At 33.3% G+C, this 12,993-nt stretch overlaps 1 protein-coding gene across 1 annotated transcript in view; it reads right to left on the reverse strand.

Annotated features, from left to right (window-relative positions):
• Window positions 1-12,993, reverse strand: part of LOC135196484 (roundabout homolog 1-like) — a 695,873-nt gene that overhangs the window by 374,873 nt on the left and 308,007 nt on the right. The window contains 1 exon segment of the mRNA XM_064223337.1: window positions 3,102-3,395. Coding sequence (XP_064079407.1) covers window positions 3,102-3,395 — 294 coding nt within the window.

Here is a 12,993-nt window from a genome sequence, read left to right on the forward strand (position 1 = left end):
CTCAATTGTTTATTCATCTCGTAAATGTGAGCGATCTTTGAAAACAGATAAACAATAAGTAATCACTACATATTCAGTTTAAAAATGTACTATAGCAAAATCGTCCTAATGATCTCCTTATCCTAATATCTTGCGGATTCACTTTACACTACAACCCTCAAAACTCAACGGAGCTTCATAATGGAATTCTGTTTCCCAATTGGAGGTTCATATCTACGTCAGTTAGGGAACAGATGGTAGAACATAACCCATTACAAGATGGAGGAGTTCTAAAATTCATTTAAGCATTTACGGCATACGCACACACAAACATATATATACTATACATATATATATATATATATATATATATATATATATATATATATATATATATATATATATATATATATACAATACGATAAGGGAAAATAATGATAGGCAGAAATTCGTAGGCGAGCGCTTCGTCCGTTAATAAGACATTGTCGTTGCCACTGGGCTACGAATTTCTGCATATTATTTTTCTTGCTTACATCATGAAGTCACGTGCATCTTATATATATATATATAATATATATAGATATATATATATATATATATATAAATATATATATATGTATATATATATATATATATATATACATATATATATATTATATATATATATATATATATATATATATGTATATATACATATATATATATTATATATATATATATATATATATATATATATATATATATATATATATAATGTAAAATTCGTGTACAGTTTTACTGGAACCACTGTAAATCCTTTTATCCACGATTAAGCAACCCACGAATTCTTACAAACGATCATAATATATATTAAAGCCTCCAACCCCAATTTTTATATTCTGCAAAAAAAAATACCACCATGCCTTGCTGTCTTAAGGCTATCACGAAGCCCCCTTTACTATCTGAATTCAGCTCCATCGAGCTTCTCTCCCCCTCAGGGACAGACGAAAGTTTACTCGCAGACTTGATTATTTCAGAAAACAAAAAGAAATATCACGAGAGCCTGAGATGAAAGCACAGCTGGCCTCGTGTGAAAAAAGGGTAAGGTTACAAAGAGAATTCTAGTTTCTTCTCAGTATTCCTTTTATATCTTGTGTACGATCTATATCGGTCGACAAGAGATGAAATTCTTCACGGGAAACAAAACTTAATATTAATTTTGACGTCAATGTATCTGCATAGTCTCTGCTTTACAAAAGCATCAGTATTTAGTAGGACGCTACATATCAACAATAGTTTATACACAACATTTTATATATATATATATATATATATATATATATATATATATATATATATATATATATATATATATATATATATATATATATATATATATATATATATATATATATATATATTATATATATATATATATATATATATATATATATATATATATTGTAGATGTACTATTGTTGATATTTAGCGTCCTATTGAATATTGATGCTTTTGTAAAGCAGAGCAGAGACCATGCAGATTTATTGATGTCAAAATTAATATAAAGTTTTGTGTCCCGTGAAGAATTGTATCTCTTGTCGACCAATACAGATCGTACAAAACAAGATATAAAAAAATACTGAAAAGAAAGTATATATATTTGCAGAAAAAAAAATGTGCAGTCTCTCTTTTACTTTTAGGAATGCATGAGAATGCAGTAAGATGTTAAATACCGAGAATACTACACCCTCTAAATAAATATTTTTAAATTTTTTAAGTTTCATAAAAAAGTAAAACTCTCTGAAACGGAACATGTAATAAACTAAGCATGAAATCGCTAAACTAAAGGATATATAAAACAAAAAACAAAAACTATTGTTGGAGTTGTTCAGAAAATAATTTTCATTGAAAATTTTTTTTCTCGTATTCGTGTTGGCGTATTTTATCGGAAGGAATAATTTTATAAAATACAGTGCAAACGAATAATAATAATAAAAGACACATATTCTTATAGCAACAGAGAATAGTATGATTTCACTAAGTGAACAAGTAAGATCCTGTGCAAAGCTGCTGCAAAGGTAACAATAACAATAACAACGCTACTTTTATGAAATTAAATGCTAATTACTGGAAGACATCTTAATGCTACAACGCTGAAGAGGCATACGGCCAACAACGCTGCAAAATCTAACGGGGCTAAAATGCACACACACACACACAAACACATATACACCGAAGTAATGGCAAAACATGGGAGGCAATACAGTATGCAACGGAAGTATATTATTTGAAATATACGTTAAATTCTAAAGTTAATGTTGCACTTTACACATCTTGCTGGTTTCTGCTGGTTCAAAACAAGAAATATACAAATATCTCAAAAGTTAAGTGCTGCACTTTATACACCTTTCTTGTTCTTGCAAGAAACACATAACAAGAAATACATGAGTATCTCAAAAGTCGAGTGCTGATTTTTATACGTACTGTTGGTTCTTGCAAGAGGGCACAACATAAGAAATATATATCTCAAATGTCCCTGAGCTTTGTAAAACTGCTAGTTCTTACCAAGTGACATAAAATAAGAAATAAATTAATATCTCAAATGTTAAAGGCTTCACTTTATACACGTTGCTGGTTCTTGGAAGGGGGTCAAAATAAATTTATAAACATTTAAAAATGTTGAATGCTTCAATTTATACATCTTACTGGCTCTTGGAAGGGGCACAGAACAAATTTATAAATATACAAAAATGTTAAATGCTGCACTTTATACATCCTAGTTGTTCTTACAAAGAGACAAAAACTAAGAAGTACGTGAATATTTCAAATGATAAATGCTACACTTCCTGCATCCCGCTGGTTGTCTAAATGGACAAAAAAAATAAGAAACGGACAAAAATCTACAAATCTCGAGAGCTTCTACTTACAGCCAAGTGACGTAAAATAAGAGATACATGAATATCTCAAATGTTAAGTGCTGAATTTTATACTTCTTGCTGGTCCTTACAAGAAACAAAATATAAGAAGTACATAAATATTTCATATGATAAATGCTACGCTTTCTACATCCTGCTGGTTTTTTAAAATGGACATAAAATAAGAAACAGACAAGAATCTACAAAATCTCGAAAGCTTCTACTTACAGCCTATCTGGAGGGAAGCATTAGCTGACCGGGCGCTTCCCAACCGGTTACTGGCGACGCACCAGTAGATGCCGGCGTCATTCTCCTTCTTGCTCTGGGAGACCTTCAGGAAGAAGAGGGACCCGGTGGACAGGATGACCCGGTGGGACGAGTCCTTTACCGGGGCACCGTCTTTGTACCAGGTGATGACCGGATCCGGCTTCCCCTCGGCGTTGCAGTTCAGGGTGACCGGATCATTCCGGGGCACCGTCCAGTTCGTGGGATGTTCGGTTATCCGCGGTTCTCGGCCTTCGCCTGCGGAGGAGAGGTCAAAGGTTAGATTCAGTGTGAGGAAGATGATGATTATTCAGCTGACGTTTCTTATCAATAGTCGTGCTTGAATGTACGTCTAGTGGATGTAATGAATTCCATCGGGTAGGTTAAAGAAGGACTAAAGGTTACAGGTTAGTAGTAAAGGTTACAGGGTAAAAGATAAAGGTTACAGGTTGCAGGCTAAATGGTAAAGGTTAAAGGTTACACATTAAATGTTAAAGGTAAAGGTTACAGTGTAGAGGTTAAAGGTTAGAGGTTAAAGGATAAAGAGTAAAGGTTAAAGGGTAAAAGCATAAAGGTTACACGTTAAAGTTAAAAGGATGCAGGTTAAAGGTTACAGGTTTAAGGCTAAAAGCTAAAGGTTACAGGTTAAAGGTTAAAGGATAAAGATTACAGGTTAAAGGATAAAGATTACATATTACAGGTTAAAGGATAAAAGATAAAGGTTAAAGTTTACAATGCAAAGGTTAAAGTTAGAGGTTATTAAAGGTTACAGGTTAAACGAGCCTTCTTCAGGCCATGGTAGATGTTTAATAGTCTCAGAAAAAAGAAAAAAAAATGACGAAAAAGTTGACGAAAACATTTATCATTTTCTGCTTCTGCTCTGTGTCAAGAAAGACGAATATCTGGAATAATTACCCAGATAATCTTTCAATATATTTAGAATTTACTTTCAGCAGATGGAATGAATTCAGTGGATAGGTTAAAGGTCGTCAGCAGCTGCCACCAGCGCCTTCAAGTTACTCACAGTAGGTGTTTATGAGTCTCGCAAAAACTTGATGAAAAACGCAGATGAAACTCAAAGAAAGTTTGAGACAAAATCTTAAGATCAAACTTATAATCTCATTGAGAGAATTCCTATATCATATGACAAAATAATGATACCTCGTAACGACGGAAATGTCACCAGTGCAAATTGTAAGCAAACAAATCCTATCTATCTATCTATTTGTGTGTGTGTATATATATATAGTATATATATATATATATATATATATATATATATATATATATATATATAATATATATATATATATATATATATATATATATAAGAGACCGTCACAAGTGTAGATGACAAGTGAAAAGAGAGAGAGAGAGAGAGAGAGAGAGAGAGAGAGAGAGAGAGAGAGAGAGAGAGAGAGAGTGTAAATAACAAGTGAAAATCTAGAGAGAGAGAGAGAGAGAGAGAGAAGTGTAAATAACAAGTGAAATCTAGAGAGAGAGAGAGAGAGAGAGAGAGCTAGTTAATTTAAACAAGCAGAAAGTCCAAGATGGGTGAGGAAGGCTAAGGGGAGGGGAGGAGGAGGAGGAGGAGGAGGAGGAGGAGGAAGAAGCCATGGCAGAAAGACCGACCTGACGAAGGCAGGCTAGCAAGGGGGTTCAATGGTCATTTGTAAACACGACAATGTAAATAGATAATTAACTCCGGAGAAGGGGAGATGATCGCATACGGGTACTTAAAGGGATGGTGGTGCTCCTCCATTGGTGGATATCGCTTTTGAATGGATAGGGCTGTGCCCCCCGGGTGAGGGGGAGGGGGGGGGGGGGAGGGGAGGGGGAGGGGGAGGGGGAGGGGAATGATAGCTGATGATGAGGACACAGCTGATGATATTGATGACCTGCCCTTCCAATTAAAACATGACGGGCAGAGTACAAGTTGGGGAAAAATTCGTTTAGAGCAATGCTGACTTCCCTTCATTTTGGATGAAGAGTTATTATTATTATTATTATTATTATTATTATTATTATTATTATTATTATTATTATTATTATTATTATTATTATTATTATCATTCAGGAGAGAGAACCCTATTCATATGGAACAAACAAACCACAGAGCCCACTGACTTGAAATTCAATCTTCCAAAGAATAATATGGTGTTCATTATGAAGTAGTAAGAGGAGGTAAAGTGAGATACAGAAAGAATGGATCTTGCTTATTAAAAAACACTGACTATAATAATAATAATAATAAATAATAATAAATGGAAGAAAGAGAAAAATGGATAAGTATCAAGACCTGAAAATAGAAATAAGAAGGATATGGGATACGCCAGTGGAAATTATACCCATAATCATAGGGACACTAAACACGATCCCAAGATCCCTGGAAAGGAACCTGGAAAACCTAGATACTGAAGTAGCTCCAGGACTTATGCAGAAGTGCATGCCCCTAGAAACAGCGCACATAGTAAGAAAAGTGATGGACTCCTAAGGAGGCAGGATGCAACCCGGAACCCAGTCGAGTAGAATGACTGTGATAGTAAAAAAAAAAAAAATATTGCATTTTATGCCATTAAAGAAAGCTGATAAGAACTGCGTAATTTCGATAACGGAGTAATACTAAACCCTTCAATTAAATGTCCATTCTATCGTTGGTAGGTGACTTATCAGGAACTATTACGCGTTGTAAGTAGATTCTGGAGCAATGTGTAGCTAGTTAAAACGAATTATGCACACACACGTATACATATATATACATATATATATATATATATATAATATATATATAGATAAATATATAATATATATATACATATGGGGATACAATCCACAATGATGTAAAATCCTCTTGTAGTTTAAAATATATATATCTTGTACAGGATTAAACTACAAGAGGATTTTACATCATTGTGGATTGTATCCCCATTTACGTTAGAGGTACGACATAGTACCTGGCTTCTGCATATATATATATATATATATATATATATATATATATATATATATATAATATATATATATATATATAGTATATATATATAAACTAGATATCAACTGAAAAAATGTCTTTACATAAACCATTATATCTCGCTTTACATAAACCACTATCTCATGAAAAGATAACTCTTCTTATCACTATTTTGTCTATTCTAAACGTATTTTTCACTTTCCTGCTATACCAATCAAGAGCAACGGAAGAAATGAAACCAGCAACAGAGCAACATTAAATAAACTAGACTTCAAGCAATATATTTCCCGATTCACTACAAATAAAACTCGACAATTTTCTGAGCGATTGCGAACTTCGATCTGCCACAATTCAAACATTCCTATGTTTTCCTCATCTTTAATGTCCTTGAACTCAAATATAGAGCTGAAAATCTATCATGGATTTACTGACCTGTATTTCTGCATACCTTTTCCATATTCATAATGACGGTTAAAAGCCACCATGAAACGGGAAGCATTGGGGATATCTAAAAATGATGGCTATCATACTTACGGCCATTACGAATCGCCCATTACCACTCAGGTCAGAAAGTTTTTTTTTTTTTTTTTTTTTTTTTTTTTTTTTTTTTTTTTTTTTTTTTTTGAATGAACCGACTTTTGGACTTTGCACTTTTATGGGCATAAATTATGAATTTCATAACAGCACATTTCTGTGCATAAATTATGAATTTCAGAACTGCAAATTTCTGTTCATAAATTATGAACTTCATAACTGCACATTTCTGTGCACAAATTATGAATTTCATATCTGCACATTTCTGTGCAGTGCTTCAATTTTGGGAAGCGAATCGGCAAGTGACCTTAAAAATAGGAGAAGGTCAGTAAATTATGGTCAAGTAATAAGGCTTATCAACATAATTGCCCAAAATGATACAGATCTTAAGAATAAAAAAAATGGTAGAGTGAAAACTGACAAAACTTCTTATGACAAAACAAAATGCAAATCGAACAGGTATCTGGAGCATCTAAACAACTATACTTTCCACTTATACCCTGCCTAATCAATGCTTCTACTTGAGGAACCTATAGTTACTTAATATACGTGATCAATTTATGATTATTTACAATACTCGCTCGTTACCTAATATCTACTCCATGAACTTACTTATTTGTTTCTAGGTACAATCAAGACTTTTATTTCTTTCCAAGTTTAACTATTTCTATTTTATTATTTTTACTGCTTCTGCATTTCAGTTGCCAACTGTACATTTTTATTCATTTTTTAATGATACTGTTTGGGCTCCACCTCTGCCGTTAATAATCAGACAGTTTCTATAATCTAGGCCTCTATTTTGTTGCTCTGTAATTTCTCAGTCCTTTGCTTGTTCCATAAGAGTTTATAGATTTTAAAAACGTATCTATTTTTCTAGCGATTTTCGAAGCTAAATATTTGTATGCACTTGTGCTTACCAAGTTAAGCAACAGAGAGATTTCCTCTAACACAAAATTACACACAGAAACACCCTCAAACACAGACATGAATAAATTAACAAATAAATTAATATATATATATATATATATATATATATATATATATATATATATATATACAAACATATATATATATATATATATATATATATATATATATATATCTATATATATATATATATTATATATATATATATATATATATATATATATATATATATATATATATATATATATTTATATATATATGCGCGTGTGTGTGTGTAGCTAAATATATATATATATAAAAAATGTGTGTTTATTACATTATTTTATTTGTTCCTTGTCTTTACAATTTGTAATTTGTGCTCTATGTCAAGTGTACTTCATATGTGAAATAATCACTGATATACTGTATTATTCCACCATTATCAAATTTCACATTTCATTCATACCTATAAATGCCCATCGTATATTTTTTTCTTGCCTTTGCTATTTTTCATCACACGAAATAAATAAACTACTATAGTTAACAACATCAGCTTTCATTCATCGGCTCATCATACAATAAAGGCCGGAGTTATTTCATTGCCTACAAAAAAAAAGAAAAAAGAAACGCACACACAAACAAGTGATCAACCGCTGCCAAGCCAAACTTCACAACAACAATAATAACGATTTTCTGATGCAAGAGGGGTAGGGAAAAAAGTACTGAATATACACATAGACCAATTTCCCATTTAATTCAGAAAGTCACCCCCTCCCCCTTACCGTATACCCGCCCCCGCGCAAAACAGTGGATGATTTCCCTTTCGGGATCGTCCACAAATTTTCATTTAATTTCGCATAATTGGCCGCTGGAACAAAAGATCGCCAAAGCCCATTCAGACCTGAATTTATTGAGGCGCTTCTAAAATTAATTGTAACCGGGGTAGGTAGGTAGGCAGGTAGGTAGGTACGTAGGCCGGCTGGGTATTTATGCGAATACGTGCGTAACAGGGCGACGCCAAACGCCCAATCATAACATCAGGACGGGGTGAGGAAAAAAGGCAAAGTGTGGTAATTAAAAAACGGTGCAAAAGCGAGTAATTGCTTAGCTCATGGCGGCCGCTAGACATCAAAAGTAGGAGGGCAAAAACAGAAGAAATGTCGGCCTTCATTTGTGCAGGTAATTGCAAAAGCTTCCATTATCTCTCTCTCTCTCTCTCTCTCTCTCTCTCTCTCTCTCTCTCTCTCTCTCTCTCTCTCTCTCTCTCTCTCTCCTGATTTTATCAAATGTTATTCTAATCCTTGATATATTCTCTTTCAATTTCTACATATTATGTTTCTCTCTCTCTCTCCTGATTTTATGAAAAAAAAAATGTTCTAACGCTTGATATATTCTCTGTCCATTTATATATTATATTATTTCTCTCTCTCTCTCTCTCTCTCTCTCTCTCTCTCTCTCTCTCTTCTCTCTCTCTCTGCGCAATCTATATGGAAATATATATTGTTAGAAAATCTATTCAAATCTCCCGGCGATATAAGGCGCCACCTACGCAGGATATATCCGATTGCAACCGAGAGAGAGAGAGAGAGAGAGAGAGAGAGAGAGAGAGAGAGAGATCCCGGGCCAGCGAGATCGAGGCGACGACTATGATGATACTGTTCCATATATCGGCTTGATATATTGATCTTTCTTTTTTAGCCCCGCAGTGCAAACAAAATCATCATGCAGGATGATATTTTTATACTATATCCTCTGTTGCTTGATGTTTGTTTGTCCACGGATGTTTTTCTCATGGCTGTTGTTTTTATCCCCTTCCGCCACCCGGTCCCGTTTCAAGACTGGTTCGCAAACGAGGAGTCCATTGCTTTAAATATGGCGCAATTCTCGTCTATTGTTTGTTCGTTTTCTGAAAGCATTGCCCATGCGATTCATATCCGCGTAGGTACTACCCGACCCCGTTTTTGCAGCAATTTAACCAGAGTGGGATGACACTCAAACATAATGTTTGATGTATAAATGTATAAACGTTGCAGCTTTACACACACACATACATACACACAAATTTTATATATATATAACTTTCTATATAAGCATTCTGTCTTTTGCTCTCTCCACATAAGGTTGGTTAGCGGTCTTTGGTTCTTTTGTTCTTTGTGTGTGTGTGTTTTAAGCAGTAATGTATTTAGTGAATTTTAATTTTATTCTAAATTTTTCACGTTTTTACAGTAACTTTTTTTAGCAATTTATTCATTATTCAACAGATCCCTGATGATGTAATAAAGAAATTGTTACGAAACGTTGGGAATAAAGATTATATGTTGGAGTTAATTAGTTTCCCTGGTCCACCCTTGCCGACTGATATATATATAATTATATAATTATTATTATATATATATTTTATATATATTATATATATATATTTAATATTAGATATATATATATATAATATATATATTAATGTATTATATATATATGTTATATATATGTATATATAGTATATATACATTAGATAAATAAATATTTTTTTTTTTTTTTTGATGCGATTGATTTATATATATATATTATAATATATTATATAGAGATATATATATAATTAATAATATACATATATATATATATATTATATATATATTATATATTACTATCTATATGCGAAGTTTGTGTAAATATACTGTATATAAATTTGCGTGCTCATTTTCCTTTATAAATTTGTAATTTGCACTTTATGAGTCAAATGCACTTCATATGCAATATTCACGTATACTGAACAATTCCACTATTGTCGAATTTCGTATTTTATTCGTGTACCTGTGGCATATTTACCTTGGCTGCTCTCTTTTTCATTACACGAAATGAACAAACTATGGCTGCAGACACTATCTTTCATTCGAGTTATTTCAAACGTACCAACGAAATCAAGGTTTCATACTACTAAGCTCATTCATTCACCAATTACCGCACACGATATCATTAGTATTTGCTTCAGCTGATGCGGGCGGTAATCACACCTTTGTTTGATCAGGCTAATGTTCTGCCCCACTATTTGCCATTGTGCGCGTTCGTGGAGGCTGTCACTTGCTGGGGAGGTCACTCGAATGAAATTAACATTATACTGAAGATTATTATTTTTTTTTATAGATGAGTAATTATTTAAATTTTATTTTATTATTATAATTTTCAGCTTGAAAATGGGGCTGGTCCCTGAAACGTTGCTTTGATTAAACGCCCATATGAAACAGATGTCTCCATTTAAACCCTTGCCGCTATATATATATTATATATATATATATTATATATATATATATATATATATATATATACATATATATATATATACATATATATATATATATATATATATATATATACATATATATATATATATATATATATATATATATATATATATATACACATCATATATATTCATATACGCAAAATACACCACATACAGTATATATACATATATATATATATATATATATATATATATATATATATATATATATATATAGAGAGAGATGAGAGAGAGAGAGAGAGAGAGAGAGGAAAACAAATTTACGATAAGATATGATAACACCCACAATAAACGCCGTACCAAGAGTGTGTAACCAGTCTTTTTTTTTTTTTTTTTTTTTTTTTTTTTTTTTTTTTTTTTTTTTTTTTTTTATCCGAAATGGATCGACTGCATATTCAAACCCTTGCTTTCGAGCGTGACTACTGCTAAGCTTGCTTCCGTCCCCCTTTTGTTATGGCAACCATTAATTCCTTCTTCTTTGCACAGAGCAACATAAATCAGCTCTGAGGCGATTCTTGTGCTCCGGACTGTTTTGCAAATGTAAGCATCTCTGGCGAAGGGGGCCGGGTGGGGTTGTGGGGGGAGGGGCGGCGAGAGACCCCCAAGCCAGCCGGAATTTTTCTGAAAAGAATCTCTCTCTCTCCGCCGTCTGAAACCCTTCCTGCCAAAAAGGAGGGATTGATCCATATATCGCCGCCCCGCGTCTCTCTCTCTCTCTCTCTCTCACTGGAAGTTTGCCATCCGACCCATATATATATATATATATATATATATATATTATATAGTATATATCTGTATGTATATATATATATATATATATATATATATAAAAAATATATATAGATATATATATATATCCATACTATATATATATATATATATATATATATATAGTATATGACGACCTGCGGGACAAGAGGTGTACAGTGGCATTAGTTTAGCACTGACGCCCCATACATAGTTAATATTTAGAGAAATGTTATCTCAGTGTTATTAGCCGATACAGCAAAATAACAAAAGTTCGGAAATTCATCACTGGACTAATTATTTCCAATTTGATGCAATGGCTTGAAAAAATATTCCCATCTGGAACCAGTTGTCTGGCAAGACCTAAATCGTTCTAAAAGTAAATGAACAACAAGAAAGAATGTTATACAGGAATCTCTAACATTCTGATGTTTTATAAAAACAAAATCAAAATTCCCATCCTACCAAACGGAAAAAAAAACTTCAGCTGGTGAAAGATGAGGAGGAGGAGGAGGGTGGAAAGGGAGGCGATGGAAAAATGGGATGGAATCAGGGTTTGAACTAAAATGGAATAAGGAGGAGGAGGAGGAGGAGGAGGAGGAGGAGGAGGATGGTTGTGCTAGATCGGAGGAGACGTTAAGAGATTTCAGGGGACTTGAGAAAATGCGGTACGAATTCAAGTCAAAATTAGTTGAAGGAGCTTTGGACGTGCGTGGATTGAGAAGAAGAAGAAGAAGAAGAAGAAGAAGAAGAAGAGGAGGAGGAAGAAGAAGATGAAGGAGAAGATGAAGAAGAAGATCTGCTGTGGGGACCAGGAACGGAGAACGGAACGCCATCTTGATAATGTCAGATTAGCAGAGTCACTGGCCCGGAAGTCTCTCACCCGGCAAAAATACGAGAAAAAAAAACTTGGAAAAGGGAGAAGAGAAGATTGGAATGATCAAAAATGAAAGGGCAAAAATAAAAAAAGAGGACGATAGCAAAAAAAAAATCTAATGAGACACCGGATAAAATACAGACCGGTGAAAATGGGAAGAAGTCGAACGAGTGGAAGGGGAAACGAAACGAGATCCGAGGAATGGAACGAACGTCATCTCTCGTCTCTGGATTAGCGGTTTAGGGAGAAGGAGAAAGAGATAGAGGGATAAAAGAAGAAAACAGAGAAAAGTGCCGGAAAAAGAGAGAAGGGAGCAGAGAAGAGAGGATTGGACGGTGATGGATGACCCAAAGGGTAAAAGCAAAAAGAGGGGGAAAGGTTAATGGAAGGAAAGTATGAAAGATAAAGAAAAGGTATTAACGACGCTAAATCAGGAAATGGATGGGAAAGGGAATTAAGTAAATTACCAAAGGAGACGAGAAAGACTGATTAAAATGCAGAATCATACAACGTATATCATGAT

The sequence above is a fragment of the Macrobrachium nipponense genome, chromosome 17 (genome assembly GCF_015104395.2).
Source record: "Macrobrachium nipponense isolate FS-2020 chromosome 17, ASM1510439v2, whole genome shotgun sequence".
In the NCBI taxonomy this organism is placed as follows: Eukaryota; Metazoa; Arthropoda; class Malacostraca; order Decapoda; family Palaemonidae; genus Macrobrachium; species Macrobrachium nipponense.